Source organism: Lepisosteus oculatus, chromosome 13, assembly GCF_040954835.1.
Source record: "Lepisosteus oculatus isolate fLepOcu1 chromosome 13, fLepOcu1.hap2, whole genome shotgun sequence".
Classification (NCBI taxonomy): domain Eukaryota; kingdom Metazoa; phylum Chordata; class Actinopteri; order Semionotiformes; family Lepisosteidae; genus Lepisosteus; species Lepisosteus oculatus.
In genome coordinates, this window is record NC_090708.1 from 1,883,220 (window position 1) to 1,901,717 (window position 18,498).

The window sequence follows — 18,498 nt, forward strand, 5'->3', positions numbered from 1 at the left end:
CACTGGGCGCATCGCTGTCCCTGCAGCGGGAGGGCTGGGGCTCCTGCTGCACAGCAGCTTGAGCTCATGAAAGTTTAACTTTGCCGCAGGCATGTCAGACGCCAGTTACTGCATTGTGGACAGACTTTCTGTGTGCTTGTCTTCTTCTTTGGCTTAGCAGGTGTGCCCCAGTATAGTGACGGGGACACTATACTGTAAACAGGTGCTGTCCTTCGGATGAGATGTAAAACTGCAGTCCTGACTCTCTGTGGTCATTAAAAATCCCAGGGCACTTCTTGTAAAGAATAGGTGTGTAACCCCGGCGTCCTGGCCAAATTTCCCATTGGCCCTTACCAATCAGGGGCTCCTAATAATCCCCCTCTCTGAACTGGCTTCATCACTCTGCTCTCCTCCCCACTGAGAGCTGGTGTGTGGGGAGCGTTCTGGCGCACTATGGCTGCCGTCACATCATCCAGGTGGGGCTGCACACTGGTGGTGGTGGAGGGGATCCCCATTACCTGTAAAGCGCTTTGAGTGGAGTGTCCAGAAAAGCGCTATATAAGTGTAAGCAATTATTATTATTATTATTATTATTATTATTATTATTATTATTATTAATAATAATAATCAGTAGTGCTTCCCCCTGCCACAAACCCAAGAACGCCACTCGGCCCGTCTAGTTCATCCAGCATCCATTTCTTGAGAGGACCCAGGGTACCGGCTTCAGCACTACGACTGGGGGTCTTGTTCCACACTCCCACACCCCTCTGTGTAGAGAAGTACCTCCTGTTCTCTTCCCTCGAGTGTCACTTTTCATTCTGAAAACCTTCCACTGGGTGGACCTGGCCGATTCCCAGAACTGGGAATACTCTGTAATGTTTAGGTTATTCTGAAGCCCCCCTCTGCTGGGATGGTAGCCTGTCTGCGTCTCTGTTGGGTATTTGCTGGAGGTCACGTCCTCATTACCATCAGCTGAGGAGCTCCAGCTTGCCTATGTGTCCTAATCTACAGAGACCTACAGAGACCAGAGACGTCTTCCGTAAGCAACGTCGACTACCAGAGCCTTGCAAAAGCTCTCTCCTGAGACTTTTATTGATTTATTTGTTTTATTTTCTTCCTCCTTGTGTTTTGGATTTGTTCCCTTTAGTTGTTTTTTGTTTTGATTTACAGTTGTCACACAGGTCGGGTCCCCAGAAGATTTCCCTTTCGTGTTTTTTTGTGTTTTCGGTTCTATTTCGGTTTTATTTTTGACGGGACCAGAGCGTTTATGTGGGACTAGTTATTTTTACTTACCCTACTAACACTGTACCTGCCATTGTTAATATTAAACTATGATTATTTTTGAAGGCTCTAGCGCTGTCTGCTTGTGTTTTTATTGCGGCTGATTGTTAGTCACAACAGGCTCACCTTCCATCCCTGGGCTCTCAGTCTTTGTATCAGGTTCCCTCAGAGTCTCTTCTGTTCAAGATTAAACAGCTGTAACTTCAGCTGTAACTGTGGGCTGGTCCAGTCTCCATAAGCTACAGAATCTCCTGGCTTCACCTAGACAATTTAATTACTTAATGGGATCTATAAACTCTTCTCCAGGAGTCTACAGTGTGTTTCTTATGAGAATGTTGCTGTTCAGTTTGCCAGGGCTGAGAACCTCTGGATAGGACAGCAGAAGACCCCAGAACCCTGAACCCTGACCTCTGGCATCTGATTGGTTCAATTACGCGAGTTACGCTTCCAATTCTTCGTTTTTTTTCTGTTGGCCGCCTGTAAACTCACTGTGTGAGGTGACACCTGACCCAGGTCTGCTGCTACCTGCACCAGGTGTGTCTGTGTGACCGTCGCGGTTCCGTGCGGGGTCGTGCCCTCCGCCGCCCGTTCCGTCCCGCAACACCTGGGGCTCAAACCCGGGTCTCCGGCGTAACACAACAGAGAAGCAGCCGCATGAGCTAAAGGAGACCTCCCCCAGCCCAGCCGGCTGAGGTCCCTGCTACGCGCAGGGAGGGCGATGAGTCACCGTGCCCGAACTCGCTCCGCTACATCTGTGCCAACAGTCCTGCCTCCAAACCGACATTCTGTCCCACAGCGAGGCATGATGGGGGAAAGGCCAGGGCTGCTACTGCTTTACGGTCCTGTGCAGGCACTGGGCAGGATGGGCCGACACTCTCCGAAGTTTAGGTAAGAAGCGCAGGAAGGCTCTATCTACGGGCCCCGTGCTGAGCAGGAGCAGGTGAAGGTCTATTCCACGCTGAGAGGAAAAGAAAAGGGATGCTGTGGAGCCTTCTTCAGGTGTGTGCTCCTCCAGGTTGTTCCTGTGCAGTCTGCACATGCTGGCGCAGCTCCCTACTTGAACTCTCTACTGGACCGTCCTGTGTCACAGAACAACAGTGTGTTCGTCCCCGGGTCTGATGCTGCAAGGCCTGAGTCCAGACCAGGAAAGATGAATATACAGCATATCTTCATACCTGGCAGGGCAATGACACCCTGGTCTTTAGAGTTCAGAGTTTTTATATATTTTATTTCAGAAGCTTAGAACATTGTAACAAAGCAAACAAAAGTTAAGAAACAACGTACAAACAAAAACACAATAAAAACAAAACAAAACAAAACAGACAGACAGTGAACAAAAGGCTCAGACTTTTTACAGTTCTCTTGCCAAGATAAGTCTAAAGTTTCTACCTCGGATTTGATCACTTTGTTTGGAGTTCAGCAGCAGAACTCCGAAGGCACCAGCTGACAGACCTTGTGCCGTCACTCATAAACCGCGGTGCTCTTCTCGTGCTCTAGGGGCGATGAGAAATCGAGCACCAGACGCCCTTCTGGAGCCCTGCTGGAGTTTGTTCCTGCTAGATCCTATTCCCTCCTGTATCTGAAACAGCTCTATCAAGCAGTTCAAGCAGGAAGCCTTCTTCAGGTGTGAGAAAGACAGGGCAGACAGCAAAGATTAAAAAGCACAGGAGAACAAAAGCTGGGAGAGGGGAGAGGCAGAGAGGCCACTCTGGAAGTGCACAGTGTCTCAAGTTGTCTCTTCCTGGGACTCTCCAGCAGTTCAGCTGCTTCTCGTTTTCCACAAGCCCTCAGACAAAGAGAGATGGAGGACTTTATTGTGAGTAAAATTGAAACAATTCTAAAATTACTCGCAGGTTTATATGGTGTGGTTTGTTTATGAATTAAAACAGTGTTTTAGCTAGACAGATACTTTATGAATCCCGTGAGGGAAATTGCAGAAATTGTATTCAACTTACATACCATTTTAGTGACCACCCACAGATGGTGGTACTCTATCTAAAAACACAGAATATCGCCTTGCCCGTGTGTTCTCCATAACATAGACCTCTTCCAGCAATGAAATTACAACACAAGGATAGAGAGGGGATCCACTTTATTAGCTACAGTTAGTGTGCAGGACCCAGGAGGATGAGCTGAAACGCCAAACGAACTTTGTCTCCTACACGTTGCCATACAGCCGTAGCTAGGTGACGTCACGTTGCTGAGGGTTGCCATCGGTGACGATTCTCGCCTCAAACCAAAGCCCCTCCCCCTCACCGGACCTCTCCGCACGGATTGGTTCATTTTGTGCCCGCCCCCTGTTTTCCGCCATCCGTGCGGGCGGATCAGCTGTCACTCACCCACAATCTATTTAGGCTAGGTTGATTAAGGGATCAGAGAGAGTGCTGCTGTCGAGATTAAAAACGGCACCTATTGGCCTTATACGTGTAACCGCTGCCGTTTTATTCATTTTCCGCCGCGAGTTAAAAGTGCAGCGGCGACATCATTTAGCTGTTTGCTTGTAGCCGTCTTCCCGCCGGACGAGGGACTTGTCGATTTCCAGGAACATGTCTTCACACGAAGACAGAGCCAAAGAGATTCTCAAAGGATTCAAACTGTATCCTTTCGCTCAGGGATGCTGTCTGCATTGAGCTGATTATTTTTTTTTGCCGGGGTGGGGGGGAGATTAAGATCTCACCTGGTGTGCAGAAAACAAGACCAAGGGCTTAGTTTTGATGCCAGGGGCAGCTCAGAAACGCAACGATGCGCGTTTCGCCCGTGTCTTGGGACGGGTGCTGGTGGGGCTCGCCTCCTAATATTTTGCGCGATTTCATGCACCTGGGTGTCCTGTTAGGGGGGTGGAAAAACGCGATTTGGGGGCTTAAACAACCGTCTGGCGTCTCTCCTGGTGATCATCGTGATCGGGGGAGAGGCGTTATGCTGGTGGTCGTGTCTGTAGCGCGGCTCCGCGTCCCGGCTGCTGGTTTCACAGATCGGGAGACGTGTGTGTGTGTGTTTGCCGTTGTTGTGCGCTGCTAGATCTAATACCGTCCGTAAAAACGTGACTGGTTTGATTTTTTTTCTCTCCATTGTCGGGCTGAGAAAGGGGCCCCGTGTCCCCCCAGGCCGCGGAGTGATGGGCACCGTCCGGCGCTGCTCTGACAGGAAAGTAGGCGGCACGTTTTGTTGTTGTCGGTGTGTGTGTTGTGAGTGCCGGACGCTGGCTGCTGGTCAGCGGGTGAGTCCGGTCCTGTCGTTATCCTCAACCGGCTCCCGGGCGCCGCAGCTTTCGCGATGAAACCGAGTGAACTTCGGTAGCCCGGGTTCTGCCTCTGCTGCAGACCTGCACAGCAGTGGGAGTTTGTTTTGTTTTTGTTTTTTGTTTTTTTGTTTTTCTGCTTGTGCACCGTTTCCCCCCCCCAATCCGCAGTCAGCCGGCCTCCAGCCCCTCACTGGGCTGACCTGCACCTGTACCCTGCGGGGGGGAGCTGGTGAAACCCCTCCAGTCTGGAGAGCGTGTGTGTGTGTGTGTGTGTGTGAGTGAGGCTCTTGGTGTCTTGTGATTAGCTTCCACATTGATTTCTTTTTGTTGTTGTTGTTGTTGTTGTTGTTGTCCTCCCGCCGCTGTAACAAGTGTTTCGTTAGCCCCTCGGTCCGCGGGAGCCGTCCCGATCCCGGATCTGGTGCGCCTCTCCCCCTCCAGCCCCCTGTCGGCCGCCTTCCTGCTGATGGGGGCTGGGGACTGACAGCTGGCCGCCTCGCAGGACACGGGCCGCCGCAGGTGGTGCCTTTGGCATCAGCAGGGCTCGGGTGGAGGGGGGGCGCACGGAGCAGTCTGGCCGCTGGCTCCCCCCGGGGTGCGGCGCGCAGGAGCTGGCGGCTGGCGCGTCCTGGCCGTCAGGGCCTGGTTATGCGTGTGACCTTCCCGGGGGAGACGCTGCAATCCCGGGCCGGTAATTCTTAAATCCTTGGTTTGCAAGGGCAGGGATTTGGAGAGCTGCAGCAGGAAGCGCCCCCGCTTGTCACTGCGCTGGGTGCAATCCCGTGCAGAGCTTTTCTTTTCCAGAGCGTCTTTCTCTTTTCCCCAGAGAGCCTCGGCCGGGCCGACGTCGACGTGCCCGTCCTGGGGAGGGGGAGCGGCTCTGCCTGCGGGGCAGTGCCACTCGTGAGGGCCCCGAAGGGCCCGCTCTGTCTCTCCGAGAGCTGTCGAAAATGTTTGGCTTGAAGCAGAGCTTGGGGGGGAGGAGGGGAAGCATTTGTGTTCTCGAACTCTGGGAGACCGGGGAGAAATCGGACTCTGAAAGTCCGGCGGTATCGAAAGGAAGGGGAGCATCGGGTCCTTTTCGTCTCCGCTGACCCGGCGCCGCTGATGAAGCGTCTTTTCTGGACACAGGCGGCCACCGGCAGCGTGTCGGAGCCTGCTTCTCTCTGAGCTCTGGGTTGGGTCTCTGTGCTCCGTAACGGCTACTGCCTCCTGCTGGCACTTGGTCTTTCAGGGCCCTTCACTGTGCTCGTCACTGGCGTGCAGGAGCTCAAGAAGTCGACACTGATGGCTTTAACTGCGGCCTGGCCGTATCGTATCTGTGCCACCTGCTGTGCTTGGTTACCTCTACTGGTGCCGTTTTTGTTCTTGAAGTTCGGAGAAGGCTCAGGCCTTAGTCAAAATTCTCGGTATTCTAGGAAGTAAGATGTTACCTTGCTGCATCGTGGGAGACTTTTCCTCTCGGAATCTGATCTCATCCCAGCTAACAGGAGCAGCACTATGACAAGGGATGCAATGTACTGTGGGTCAATTTGAGGGTTGAAGAATAATAGGGCTCACATGAGGCTCAGCTGGGAGAGAATCCTGGCTTCTGCTCAGTACCAGCTACACCATCAAATTAGTATGCCGGAGTGTTTCTTGGGTGGTTGTTTTACTGTGAAGTTGGAAAGATGGTATTAGACATCTAGTCTCTGTCAAGGAATATCAATGTTCATGTAACTGTGCAGAGTTTGGTGTTGAGAGGTTTTAGTTGGGTATCATCATGTACCAGTCTAATTGTTTTCCAGTCATTGCATAATGCTCCATTAATGTTTGGAATATTTTTTTAATACTCTGTATAGTTTAGTTAGTAAGAGAGGTTTTCTTCTAATGTGTTAGTGAGGAAAGTTAATGGATGCATTTGTAGAATATTGTATTGTGGCCGGCCTTGAGATAATGTTCAGGGATCTCCTATTGAGTTGTTTTGTCTGCTGTTGTTGAAGGAGTCTGTAGGGTCACTATAGTGCATCTTTGCACCAAGGCCTCTAAGTTTCCGTGAACATGAACACAGCCTCCCCCTTACAGTCACCTCTGTTTCCCCTCTGATTTTCTTGTAACAGCAGTTTACCATTAGAAAGGCCTGGCAAACCTCATTGGCTCCGTGTGTCTGTGACTGACTCTCCCTGGAGCTTGGCTGGCTCTCCGTGTGTCTGTGACTGGCCCTCCCTGGAGCTTGGCTGGCTCTCTGTGTGTCTTTGGACTGGCTCCGTGTGTCTGTGACTGACTCTCCCAGGAGCTTGGCTGGCTCTCCGTGTGTCTGTGGACTGGCTCTCCGTGTGTCTGTGGACTGGCTCTCCCTGGAGCTTGGCTGGCTCTCCGTGTGTCTGTGGCTGGCTCTGACTTCTGACCAGAGCATTAGGAGCGAATGTGTGCAAGAGGCAAGGTGTGTTCTGCAGGTTCTGTTTTCGGGCAGTTGAAGTTTCTGTTTCTAAGGAGGTGCTCCTTGGCCCTGCTGCACCTCCTCTCTTCAGCAGTGGCCCCAGCTTGTCCTGCGGTGTTCAGGGCAGGCAGCCCGAGTCCTGTTCTGGGGGTCTCGCCGTCTTGTGGTGCTTTATCAGCTCTTATTTACCATGTGTTGGCTTGGTGAGTGTCGCCTCCATCACTTTGGAGAAGCGTGATTGTCACAAAATTACAGCCTGTACCCCAGTCTTCAAGGGGCCAGCACATTTTGTACACTGAATTAACATGGCTAAGAAATATACTGTAGCATGGCATGGACATTCAAACATTGCAGCAGTCTCCTGCAGGTCTAAGAGCTTCTCCAAGTTCAGTAATGCAGGATGGCTTGCTGTGTGTGTTTGTGCCAGCCTTGGTCGGGAGGAGTCGGGGTGAGAAAGGCGAGAGGAGATGAGAGGAGGCCCGTTTGGCTGTTACTACAGAAGCCAGTGGCTAATAGATTTAAGGCTCATCCATTGCTTCTTGCGAGAAGCCAGGGTATCAGCTTCAACAGCATGGCCGGACTGCTTTTCCCAAGTCCCATTGCCAGCAGGGTCACGCCTCTGCTGTTCTTGGCGTTCTTGATATCGTTCCCACCGGCGTTCTCTGCTGCATGTTTCACTGTTGATTCTGCAGACGCCTGCTGCGTTGACTTTGACTGTTTTGAGTCGGGTCCCGTATATTCTTCACTGTTCGAAGCTAAAATGCCTGAGCTCTGAATATACGCCTGTCGGGGTATATCCCCTGATGTCCCACAGTGAATCCGGTTACTCTTCCCTGGATTGATTCCAGACCAACACTGTCAGAACTTGGGTGGAAAACTAGAAGTGCAAGAGGCATCTGGTTTGTCCACTCCATATCCCTTATCCAGAACTGTTCCTGGATGGCCAGCTGTAACCCGTGCCTTAGGCCTCAGGTGGAGACGTGTGCACCTGTGAGCAAGCTTTTAATCCCATCTGCTGCTTGAGAGAAGAGTCTGGGCGGTGGCTCAGATCACAGTGGTCTCCCAGTTCGGAGGAGTCTTCTGCTAAGGAACTGCATCGTTTTGGATTGTGCTTCTTGTACCGGTTTGATCCCCTTGAGAGGGGAAGAGTCATGAGTTACTGCGCTGGCTCCTGGGCAGCAGTGCATCAGAAGTGAATTGATTTGGCCAAATGCACAATTCTGTCCAAACTGGAATAGAGCACGAGTTGTTTTTAAAGCTGCTGGTCCCCTTAATAAGAGCTCTGTCTGCCTGGAATCCAGCCGAAGGTTTGCTTGTGGTTATATCTGGGCTTCTGTGTGCATCCTGAGTTTGCAGGGGCAGCTAGAGCAGAGTGCCAAAATCGGCACATGACTGGATCAGATCACTCCAGTTAGGGGCATCGCACAGAGGCTGGGAAAAGAGGGTCTTCATCAGACTCCAGTCAGCCACTGCTTGTCTGGAGTGCAGTGATGTGTGCAGTGGTGTTTGCAGGTCATGGCTGAGGAAGAGAGCTGCTCAGTGCTGGTTCGTGTAGACCGGTGAAGTGAGAGTCATGGCTTCGGGCTCATCTGGAACAGGGGTTCGCGGGCGCGTGGCGAGTGTGGTCGTGTCCTGGCCAGCCCGAACGTTTCATTCTGTGCAAGAGGGGTGCAGATTCCGTTAGTCTTCATGTTTTCCATTTCTGAAGAAAAACAATGAGGAGCAGTAGTTTTTTTAGAGATGTGCTTCCCAAGGACTTTTGTGGACATACTGGACTCGTCTCCTGTAAGAAAAATCAATAAAATCAATCCGATCCGTATGCTCATCTTGGGGACCAGAGCAGCACCACTCTTTTGTGTTGTTAATCAGTTCTTAAAAGGGTTAATTCCTTCTGCATCAGTGTCCAGACTCGGTGTCTGGGACCCGAGTACACTAGCAAAGTCCAGAATGTGACAAGGAAACAAGGCCCCCGGTTTGTGTGCCGTGGAGCTTTCAGTGCAGCGCGGGGATCTGTTTTTTCATCTCGCCATCTCGTGATGCAGATGATGCAGGCTCTTTGCTTGGGGTGCTGTACTATCCTGGCAGTTCTTTCTTTCGGCGATGGGGAGGTGTGTCGGAGCCCGTTCAAGCCCTCGCATGAGGAGAGTTTCTCTCTTGGAAAGAGCCGCTCCCAGCGGACTAATTACCACCGTGGGGCTGGTGGTCGTGCCGTGAGCAGTGTCCTTCTCTGCTGCACAGGATGCCCTCTCACTGCTGCTCACCGTGTGCATGGTAGGAGGGATCGTGTCGACCCTGTCAGGGGGAATTTAAAAGTGCATTAGGAATGAGCCTTGGATCCCTTTTCAGAGCTGCAGTGACAGCGAACAAATATATCGGCAGCACAGGGTCCTGAAAGGCATCTCCTTTTGGATTCATTGATGGAATTGCAGTGAATATCTGCACCATATACCCAGTTGGGTCCATATCCATATCCTTCTGTATCGGAGCATTACCGTAATCGCATGGATCCATGTAGAAAGGACGGTCAGCACCTCAGAGGTAACTGGCAGACCTTACTGCTGGGAGTGCAGAACTGCAGTGTCTTCGTCGACTTCAAAGCACCAGAGCTTCGGGGACTGAGCAGAAGCTCCAGGCCACTCGTGTGATTCAAAGTGATCGATGCCTGTCTTGCAAGCTCACGGTCAAAACTCAAGAGCAGTTAGTCGCGTTGACCCTCCTCAATCAGAATGGTTAACCTGCCAGATGCTCGACGGTGTCGTAGGCATGGCATGATCATTGGTTGACCCTCGGGAAGCTTTACGGTGTTCTAGTCATCGATTCAAGAGGAGGAAACGGCAGTTCAGCTCTGCCATGCTTTGCACGGTGTCTTATTGTCTCCTGCACATTTTTTTCTTCTCCAGCCAGAGGGGTTTTGAAGTAAAAGGCAAACTGTAATGTCTTTTACTAGCTGCAGGTCCATTATAAAAATATTTTCTGCTTCTTTGCTAATACTGATTAGATCATTGAGGAAGCAGTATAGAGGGATAGTTTAAACAGTTCCAGGAAATACCTTTTGGGAAAGTGTTTATTGCAGAAGAATGTGTTGACCTCCTATGCATGGGGTTTATTTTTCTTTGATTCCAATCCTAGCCACTTTAGACAATGATGTAACAAAGTGTACTCTTAATTTAAGTTTAACAAACGATTAAGGTTGATGATATCAGAAGCACAAGCAATTGTTTTTTTTGACTAGTTCTGCCATTTAAACCAGATCTGTCTTTATGTGCTGCCCTATGAAAGGGCAATATGGACATGTGCTGCATAATCTGAGGAATGGTAACAGGCGAGAGGACACCCTTTAGCCCCTCCTGTTTGTCTTGGTTGTTGGAATCTAATTGGTCTGACAGTCCTTCCCAGCTGTTTCTTGAAAGACACCAGGGTTTGGGGTTCAGCAGCATGGCTGGGAGGCCGCTCGTGTGCCCTTCTCCCACTACCCTTGGCGTAAAGAAGTTCCCAACTCCTGCCGCCCAGAGCGCCTCGCGCAAGGGTCCATAATAGCAGCAGTAGCAGTAGCAGCCCCACCAGGATTCGAACCCACAGCCTTCCAGGGCTCTCACCAGTGTGCATTACTCCCCACGGCTGCCTCTCACTCTTTCAGAGCTCACTGTTGGCAATGTAGATGTTAGACACTTTCCTAAGTCGTCGTCTTTGCATTCGTTGAACCAAACATTTAAATCAAGTTCGTATATATATATAGGCAGAAGTTACGATTAACTTGTTAAAATACTGTATGTCTGATCAATCCCTAACGTTCTGAGTAAGATGCAGTTCTTCACTGTGTGCCTGAGGCTCTCGGAGAAATGGGGTTTTAGATGGTGTCGTCCTGCAGAGGCTGTGGCTGACACACAGAGTTGTGTATTCATGAGGGGCTGTGCGCCGAGACGCACACAGATGGCAAGGAGCAGGCTCATCAGGTGTCAGAGACAGCAAGTACCAGGGGTTGTCAGAAACCTTTGTTTCGCGAGATCAACAAGCATCTGTACTCCTGCATTTCAACAATAACAGCCGGGAGGCCTTCAGCCTTACGTCAATATTGTGATGCGTCTCGACACCAGCTGCATGGTTTGCTCTAGCCTGCTTGTTTCGGGCATTAGTCTGGAGTCGTACCCTGTGGTGCAGCAGGAGGCTGTGGGAGCTGGGAAGGTGTTGTTGGCACCTCGAGACCCCAGCTGCCGAGAGCCCCACGATTTGAGCAAGCTCAGCTGTCTCACAAGTGTGGTAAAGCTGTGGAAAGACTTTTGCTTGACTAGGTTTTGCGGCTGATTTAATCAATAAAAGCATCATTAACTAAATGCAGTAGTACTTAACGTAGTACTTGAGTAAGAGGTACTTTTTAACCAGGATTTCTCATGGAAGCGAAGACTTAAGTCTCCGCTCCTGTTGAGAGATCTGCAGCTGTGTTTAGCAGTACACTCCACATCGCCCGTCGTCTTTCTGAACACATCCTTCGGCTTATGTTAATGTTCAGTAAATAAGGGTGATGCTATAGAAGGTATGAGATTGCTTTGGGAAATTGTTTCCGTGTGTATATTATGGTTCTTGAGAATTCAAATCAAACGTGGTTGTGAATTCTCACTGTAAATGTTTGCCCATATTTAGCAAGCTCGTTGTATAGAGGTGAAGGTGTGGAGCTGTACAGATTTTTTCCATATAGTCCCCTTGAGCAGGTTTGGAGCTGAATGGCAGGCACTGGTAGGTGAAAGGAACTTGTGAAGAGCAGAATGAAGTGCCCAGCCTTATTCTTCAGTTTCACTGTATGTTTTCATTCTCGCTACTTGTGGGTGGTGTTAAGGAACAGTTCTCTGACCCTCTGAATTGTGTAACTTGTCTGTTGTTCCTTACTGAGTCGACTGTGTCCCCCTGTTCTTGACAACACAGAGTCTGGCGTGGGGCTCGCAGTTTTCCGATACGATTGGGAAAAGTTCGTGTCGCCCGTTGAAGGAGACTGGTTTGCACGTGAACCGTTTCTCGTTATTTTGACGTTAACTCCCTGCCAGAAACTGGATGAACTTGAGAGATGCCGAGACGGGGAAGGTGCTTTGGCAAGGAACGGAGGACCTTTCCGTTCCGGGAGTGGAGCATGAAGGTAACATCGCCGTTCCGAGAATGCTGGGTAATTCCTGAAGATGCGTCTAGTCTGTAGGCCATCCGTAGCTCTAGCTAACCCTTAAATAGCCCCCGGGCGGTGCAGTTGCTCTGGGGCTCAGGATCTGCGCCTGTGGCTGGAAGGTTCTTCATATCCCACTGCCGGCAGAGGAATCCTACTCTGTTGAGCCCCTGAGCAAGCCCCTTCACCCCAACTGCTCCGGGGGTGCCATATAAATGTTTGACCCTGCACTCTGACCCCCAGCTTCTCTCCCTGTCTGTGAGCTGGGGTCTGCAAGAAGACAAATTCCTAATGCAAGAAATTGTAAATGGCCAATAAAGTGATCTGACCCAAATAACACTGCTAATATGTTTATTTGCGAGTCTTAAAATTCTAATTTAAGTTTGAATTTTTAAAACGCATTTCCTCTGAAACTGCTTGCCTTTTAAATGTCCTGTGCAATTCAGGTGTAAATGAACAGACAGGTTTCCCCTCTCTGCAGTGAGTGACGCTTGGCAAGAGGCACATGAGCCTGAACGCCATCGCCGGCCTGACCACCCTTTTCTGCTCTTTGCAGCTCGGGTCCCCAAGAAGATCCTGAAGTGCAAAGCAGTCTCCCGAGAGTTAAACTTCTCCTCCGCAGAGCAAATGGAAAAGTTCAGGCTTGAACAAAAGGTTTATTTCAAAGGACAGTGCCTAGAAGGTACTTCTGCTTTCCTTTGTCGCTTGGCTTTTGTCCGCCGCTCTGGAGCACAGAGCCCTGCCGTGTGTGTGAGGCGCGCAGCTCCACATGACGGCTGCAGGCACCTTTCCGGTGCACAGGGATACACTCTCACACGTGTCCATTCCCTTCATACAGTATCCTTTATATTTCAGCTGTTGAGAATGCTTTCTTGAGCACCCTAGATAAGCCTAATGAATGCAATGCATACAATAAAGTATGTGAATGTGGCCAGTCAAGAAATAACCTATAACTCCATCTGTTTTCCCAATTTTTGGCAACTCTTGCGCACACAGAGTTGTTTTTAACCGGGTATGTAGTTTCTATAGGTTAACTGGTATTCTTGGTTCACATTATGTTGCTTAAGAGGTTTATAAGCCCATGCAAGGGCTTCTTTACAGCTCGCAGTCAGATATGGGCTTTCATCTGGCTACTGTAAGAATCGTGTTGTGCCGTTACACAATGTTGCGGTTATTCACCCAGCAACCCTGCACACACCCCCAGGGAATGAACATTTCTGTATCATCCTCCTAAGGCAACTTCCTTTTTTCTTTTGGAGAGAATGCCTACATGGAGTGAAAACAAAACCCCTGCGTGAAATAGTTTTTGTGCAGCTTCGCTTGATCCCATGTGGGATTTGTTTTTTTTAGCTTAATAGCTTGCCTTTGGAAACCTTTCCTTCTACAATAGATTTCCAGTAAAGGACACAATTATAAATGACGGAGTGGACCATTATATAAGACCAGGCTTGTGTTCTGTCTCAAGTCTGCACAACCTGTAAAAAGGCTGTTGGCCGTATGGTCAAAACACAATGGAGTACTGTCCTTTGAATGCAGTTAAACTGCAGGTCAGCTCTTTCCCCTTCACATTATAGAGAGCAGAACCCTGGACCTGAGCTCTGGTCGTCCTCAATGTGTTTTGGCCGGGAAACTGTTTATGGTGTGTGGATGGTTTGTAGGGGGTTACAGTAGGCCCAGAGACAGTCATGGCCTTCAGCTCTGTCTTTCCTCCTACAGAGTGGTTCTTTGAGTTTGGCTTTGTGATTCCTAACTCTACAAATACATGGCAGTCCTTGATAGAAGCAGCCCCAGAGTCCCAGATGATGCCAGCCAACGTTTTAACGTAAGCCGTTTTTCTTACCGCATTATGTAAAACTTCTGGGACACTGAGTAGAGTGGTGAATTGTTTTGTTGTTTTTTTCCTTTATTGAAATGTTTGATGAAAACCCATAATATCGTTGCGTGTTCCGTTTCCTGGTTGCTGGAAATGGATTATTTCTGGGGGTGGGAATAAGTGTATTTGTATAGCAAATGCAGGCTACAGTGTAGCCCTGTGTTTCCTCACTGTATATGGATCTCTACTTCAGACTGGTCAGGATCCCTGATTGTCAGGAAAAGATGATCATCCTGATTTTAGAAATAAAGAAAACTTCAGTTTAAAATTGCAATCGCGAATCCTGAGCTCGTGCCCCAGGTGCTGCTGCCCTGCAGCTGTCTGTGTCCGGGGCACGGGGGGTGTCTGTGTCTGTGTCTGTGTCTGTGTCTGTGTCTGTGTCTGTGTCTGTGTCTGTGTCTGTGTCTGTGTCTGTGTCTGTGTCTGTGTCTGTGTCTGTGTCTGTGTCTGTGTCTGTGTCTGTGTCTGTGTCTGTGTCTGTGTCTGTGTCTGTGTCTGTGTCTGTGTCTGTGTCTGTGTCTGTGTCTGTGTCTGTGTCTGTGTCTGTGTCTGTGTCTGTGTCTGTGTCTGTGTCTGTGTCTGTGTCTGTGTCTGTGTCTGTGTCTGTGTCTGTGTCTGTGTCTGTGTCTGTGTCTGTGTCTGTGTCTGTGTCTGTGTCTGTGTCTGTGTCACGTCTCACTGCCTGTCCTCTTCCCTCTAGCGGCAACGTCGTCATTGAGACCAAGTTCTTCGACGACCAGCTGCTCGTCAGCACCTCCAGGGTGCGGCTCTTCTACGTCTGAGGCCGGACACCTCCTTCCCGTCTGTTTTTTCCGGTGGGGTGGGAGAACGCCTCTGGCACGCTCCTCTGCGCGGCCCCCCGGCCCCCCGGCCCCTGCCCGCTGCTGGCCCTGACAGACTCTGTACATACGGGCAGTGATGCCCCTCCTCCCCAGCTGTGTACATGGTTTGTTTTGGACGGTTTTCCGTTTCGCTCCTGCGCTCGGAAGGCCGGCTTGCTGTGTATACTGCATCGTTACAGCTCCTCCCCACTCACCGGTTCTGTTTTACTCCCTTTAGTTTGTAACTAACATGTAAAATAGTTTTGTGTTTATTACTGGATGTAATGATTAATTAAGAGGTACCTAGGCGCTACAAACGGGTCAGAGAAGCAAAGGGGTTTTTTTGGGGTGGGGAGGGTGAGGGAATTTTTTCCTAGACTTTTTTTAAATACAAAATGCTTTTTTAGCAGCTGTTGAATCTCATCTTTCATACTGCTACATAGAAACCGGTTTATTTATTGACAGATATTCAGATAATAACTTAGTTTTCTGACAATTAAGTTAAATGCATTCTTGGTGCAGAACCTATTTTTTTTTTTAACCTGAATCGGCTGCATTCATGACATGGCAGAACAGCAGTTTGAATTTTTTTAAGGTTGAAATTTAAACACTAAAATCAATGTTTTTACACAGTTTAAGTCTTTGGATCTAGAAACCGAAATAAAGGACTTTTATTTGCACTGTTGGTCTTACTTTTAAAAATGGGGTGTTGTCGTGCAGTAAGATCTGTGTTCCAAGTGCTGGGAATAATGAAGAAATGCAAATAAATCCTGATGTGAGAATTAAATTCGGAATGTGTGGCATCCCTTTATTAGTGAGGCGACACTGTTCCTCAGAACTCGGGAGCTGGCAGAGATGAACAGAAGGGGGAGTGTCTCCAGGTCTGTCCTGCGTGGAGTCTTGTGCTTCCTGGGCCGGCTGGGGCTGGACACAGCCTCCCGAAATCTCTCCTGTCTGATGAAGGAGGGATGTGTTCATGTCCAAGACGCTGAGAATCCGAGATGACAGTTGGAGAGAAAGATTCAATTTTCCTAAAGTCTCCTACTATTTTAAGACTTGATCAAGGTAGATATGGAAATGCTTATGAATGAGGTTTCAAAATGTAGACGGTTCAGAAAATTGTATCCTCACAGCTCCTGTATCCAGACAGAATGAGTACCTTTACCACAGAATTTCTGTCCTGCTCTTACAGAACTTCGTTTTTCGAATTTTTACACAATTCGGATGTCTTGTGTTTTTTGCTGCAATACTTGGCGTGTATACATTTCTAATCCCATTGAAAGAAAAAACGTTTGAGTGATGAGTGCCCTCTTGTGGAAGCTTCAATGATCAACATTTCAGCATTATTAGGAGGCCATGACTGGTGAAGGCCTGGGGGACATTTGGCCAGGACACCGGGGTTACACCCCTACTCTTTTCGAGTAAACACCCCTGGATTTTTTAATGACCACAAAGTCAGGACCTCAGTTTTATGTATCGTCTGAAGGACAGTGCCTTTTTACACTCTAGTGCCTCTGTCACTGTACTGGGGCATTAGGACCCACACAGACTGCAGGGTGAGCGCCCCCTGCTGGCCCCACTAACACCTCTTCCAGCACCAGGTTGAGCTTTCCCAGGAGGTCTCCCGTCCAGGTAGTGGCCAGGCTCACACTGCTGGACTGCAGTGGGCTGCCATCTGGGAGCTGCGGGGTGACCGAGCAGCTGGGCTGAATGGACCCCACCTTCAGACCGGTCTCTGAGAGCGAGAGGCCACTTATAAAGAGTCTGGAGCGCAGACTGTGGCCTTGTGAGAGAACCTGCGGGTGTGAGAGAGCTGTGTCAGCAGCCAGAGCCAAACAGGGACTACACGTTCAGTTTGTGCAGAAATAAATGTTTATTTTCATGTGCTTCCTGTGGCAGCCTGTGGGGGGCGCTCTCCCTGCGCTCACAGCTTGCCCTCCCTTTCCAGGCTCGGGGCCTCGGAGCTGGGCCCGGCACTTCCGGCGGGGGCAGATTCCGCCCCCTCGGAGACGCTGGCGTCCTCGGAGTCCGGCTCCGGCTCGCCGGTCCGGACCGCCGCCCCCTGCTCCTTTTCCTCGTCTTTCTCCCAGCCCAGCGGCAGCGAGGGGACGCCGGGGGGCTGCCAGTCGAAGGCGAAGGATCCAAACATGGTGACCGGGCTGCTGGAGCTGGAGCGGCACAGGAACGGCTGGGATTCCTGGGAAACAGGGGGAAGGCCAGGAGAGACAGGTCAGGATTGGGAATACAGAACCGACCGACTGTTCTGGACTGGGTGTCTCGGCTCGGCCGTGCGCAGGAGGAGCTGGGAGGTTATGCACTGTTAGACCCAGGAGAGGTTCCGAAGGGGCTTTACTTTGTCAGAGGGTCCTGGCGCTGGGGCGGGGTCACCAACACGGGCCGGCGCCGTCTCCGGTCTGGTCCGTCTCCCCTTGGCCTGGGTGCCCACGGATCGTGGGGCCCCCGGGGGTCTCTCGTCCGCAGGCAGCGGCTCCGGGGGAGACTCTGGGGGAGACTCCGGGGGAGACTCGGGGGGCTGTGAGTTCAGAGACAGGACAGAGGAGTTGAGGAGCGTGGGGTCGGACAGGGATCGCATCCAGGCCCGAACCCTCCATTTTCAGGAGTCAGGAGTGGGATCTGGGGACTCGGCTGAGGCGGCAGGACCGACTCACCACTGTCGGGCCCCCGACGGGCTCTGGGCCGGCGTCCTCGGTCCGGTCCCCGTATTCGCCGGGCCGGACCCCCATCACTTCCTCTTCCTCGGCCCCGTCACCCCCATCTTCCTCGGGGGACCCCGGGACGGGGAGGGCGCTGGGGGGTGCCTCTGCGTCGGGGTCTGGAATTCAGCACGAGAGCAGAATGTCACTGACACGGAGGACAGAGAGAGGCTCCTGGGTAAACAAACACTGTAGCCAGGAGCCTTGGAGGAGCACAGGAGGGGGGCTGAGAGTCTTCAGGCTAATAGGAGAACCTCCTTACCGGTCGAAGTGGGGGTGGCAGGCGTGGGGGGCGCTGTGGCCGAGGTGTCGTCCTTGCGGGTGCGGGATTTGGGCTTCTCTACGGGAGAGACACCTCCGCAACAGACAAACACCGTCATCAGGTTCAGGAGGAACATAGGGAAATCTCCCTCCTCCTTCTCCTTGGCTCTTCTCCTGAGGAATTTCCTCTTCCTCCCCCTGGCGAATCTGGGCTCACTCGGGGGGGGGGGGTCTGGTGGGGTGGCAGCCAGTGGCTTGCCTGGGTCACTGTGTCGTTGACCCATAGGCAGAAGACAACACACAAATCGTATTCACGAATCAGAGTGCGATCAACTGCAACCGGTTTCTACAGGAGGCCCCTTTTATACCCCGGCGACTGGCGAGGTGGCGGGGTCTATGTGACATCCTGTATAAGAAAATTGTGATGTCCTCCCGTTGCTAGGCGGTAAAGGGATGCACTCCAGCACGTCACTAAGGGATTGTGATGTCATCGCGGCTTCCGCGCACTGCCGCTAGGCATCCTGGGATAGGGGAACACTAATTAGCTTAGCCGTTTTATAAGGCAAAAAAACGCGCAACTGATTAAAAAAGTGGTTCCTGATTCTCTGTGTATTCAATCAAAATATGAAATTTGTTTAGCTTTATTAAGTCCCATTCACCAAGCGCAGTCGTTTTTAAGCATTTAATGTGCAAATCAATGAACTGCGTCCGGTTTTCCAGCGCAGCTCTTAGGCATTAAGAGTTAGTTGAATATAGCGTTACG

At 50.7% G+C, this 18,498-nt stretch overlaps 2 protein-coding genes across 2 annotated transcripts; one reads left to right on the top strand and one right to left on the bottom strand.

The window, feature by feature from the left end:
* The first annotated feature begins 3,575 nt into the window (after positions 1–3,575).
* Positions 3,576–15,547, top strand: pde6d (phosphodiesterase 6D, cGMP-specific, rod, delta). The gene is made up of 5 exons (XM_006637410.3): positions 3,576–3,856; positions 11,957–12,045; positions 12,623–12,748; positions 13,783–13,888; positions 14,640–15,547. The coding sequence occupies exons 1-5, from the start codon at positions 3,807–3,809 to the stop codon at positions 14,719–14,721; spliced, it is 453 nt and encodes a 150-aa protein (XP_006637473.1). The 5' UTR covers positions 3,576–3,806; the 3' UTR covers positions 14,722–15,547.
* Positions 15,548–16,609: 1,062 nt separating this feature from the next.
* LOC107079095 (uncharacterized) lies at positions 16,610–18,108 on the bottom strand. Its single transcript, XM_015360892.2, has 4 exons — positions 17,737–18,108; positions 17,430–17,593; positions 17,114–17,293; positions 16,610–16,957 (listed from the first exon to the last, which is right to left on the bottom strand). Exons 1-4 carry the CDS (start codon positions 18,017–18,019, stop codon positions 16,685–16,687), a joined length of 900 nt encoding a protein of 299 aa, XP_015216378.2. The 5' UTR covers positions 18,020–18,108; the 3' UTR covers positions 16,610–16,684.
* Positions 18,109–18,498: the final 390 nt, after the last annotated feature.

Bases quoted from the DNA above. Each gene is read 5' to 3' on its own strand.
- LOC107079095 (XM_015360892.2), bottom strand. From the start codon at position 18,019: ATGGGTCAACGACACAGTGACCCAGGCAAGCCACTGGCTGCCACCCCA. The intron at 17,594-17,736 runs GTAAGGAGGTTC...GCTGAATTCCAG, and splicing joins TGCCACCCCCACTTCGACCG to ACCCCGACGCAGAGGCACCC. The intron at 17,294-17,429 runs GTGAGTCGGTCC...CTGAACTCACAG, and splicing joins CCGTCGGGGGCCCGACAGTG to CCCCCCGAGTCTCCCCCGGA.
- pde6d (XM_006637410.3), top strand. From the start codon at position 3,807: ATGTCTTCACACGAAGACAGAGCCAAAGAGATTCTCAAAGGATTCAAA. The intron at 3,857-11,956 runs GTATCCTTTCGC...ACTCCCTGCCAG, and splicing joins ATTCTCAAAGGATTCAAACT to AAACTGGATGAACTTGAGAG. The intron at 12,749-13,782 runs GTACTTCTGCTT...TTCCTCCTACAG, and splicing joins CAAAGGACAGTGCCTAGAAG to AGTGGTTCTTTGAGTTTGGC.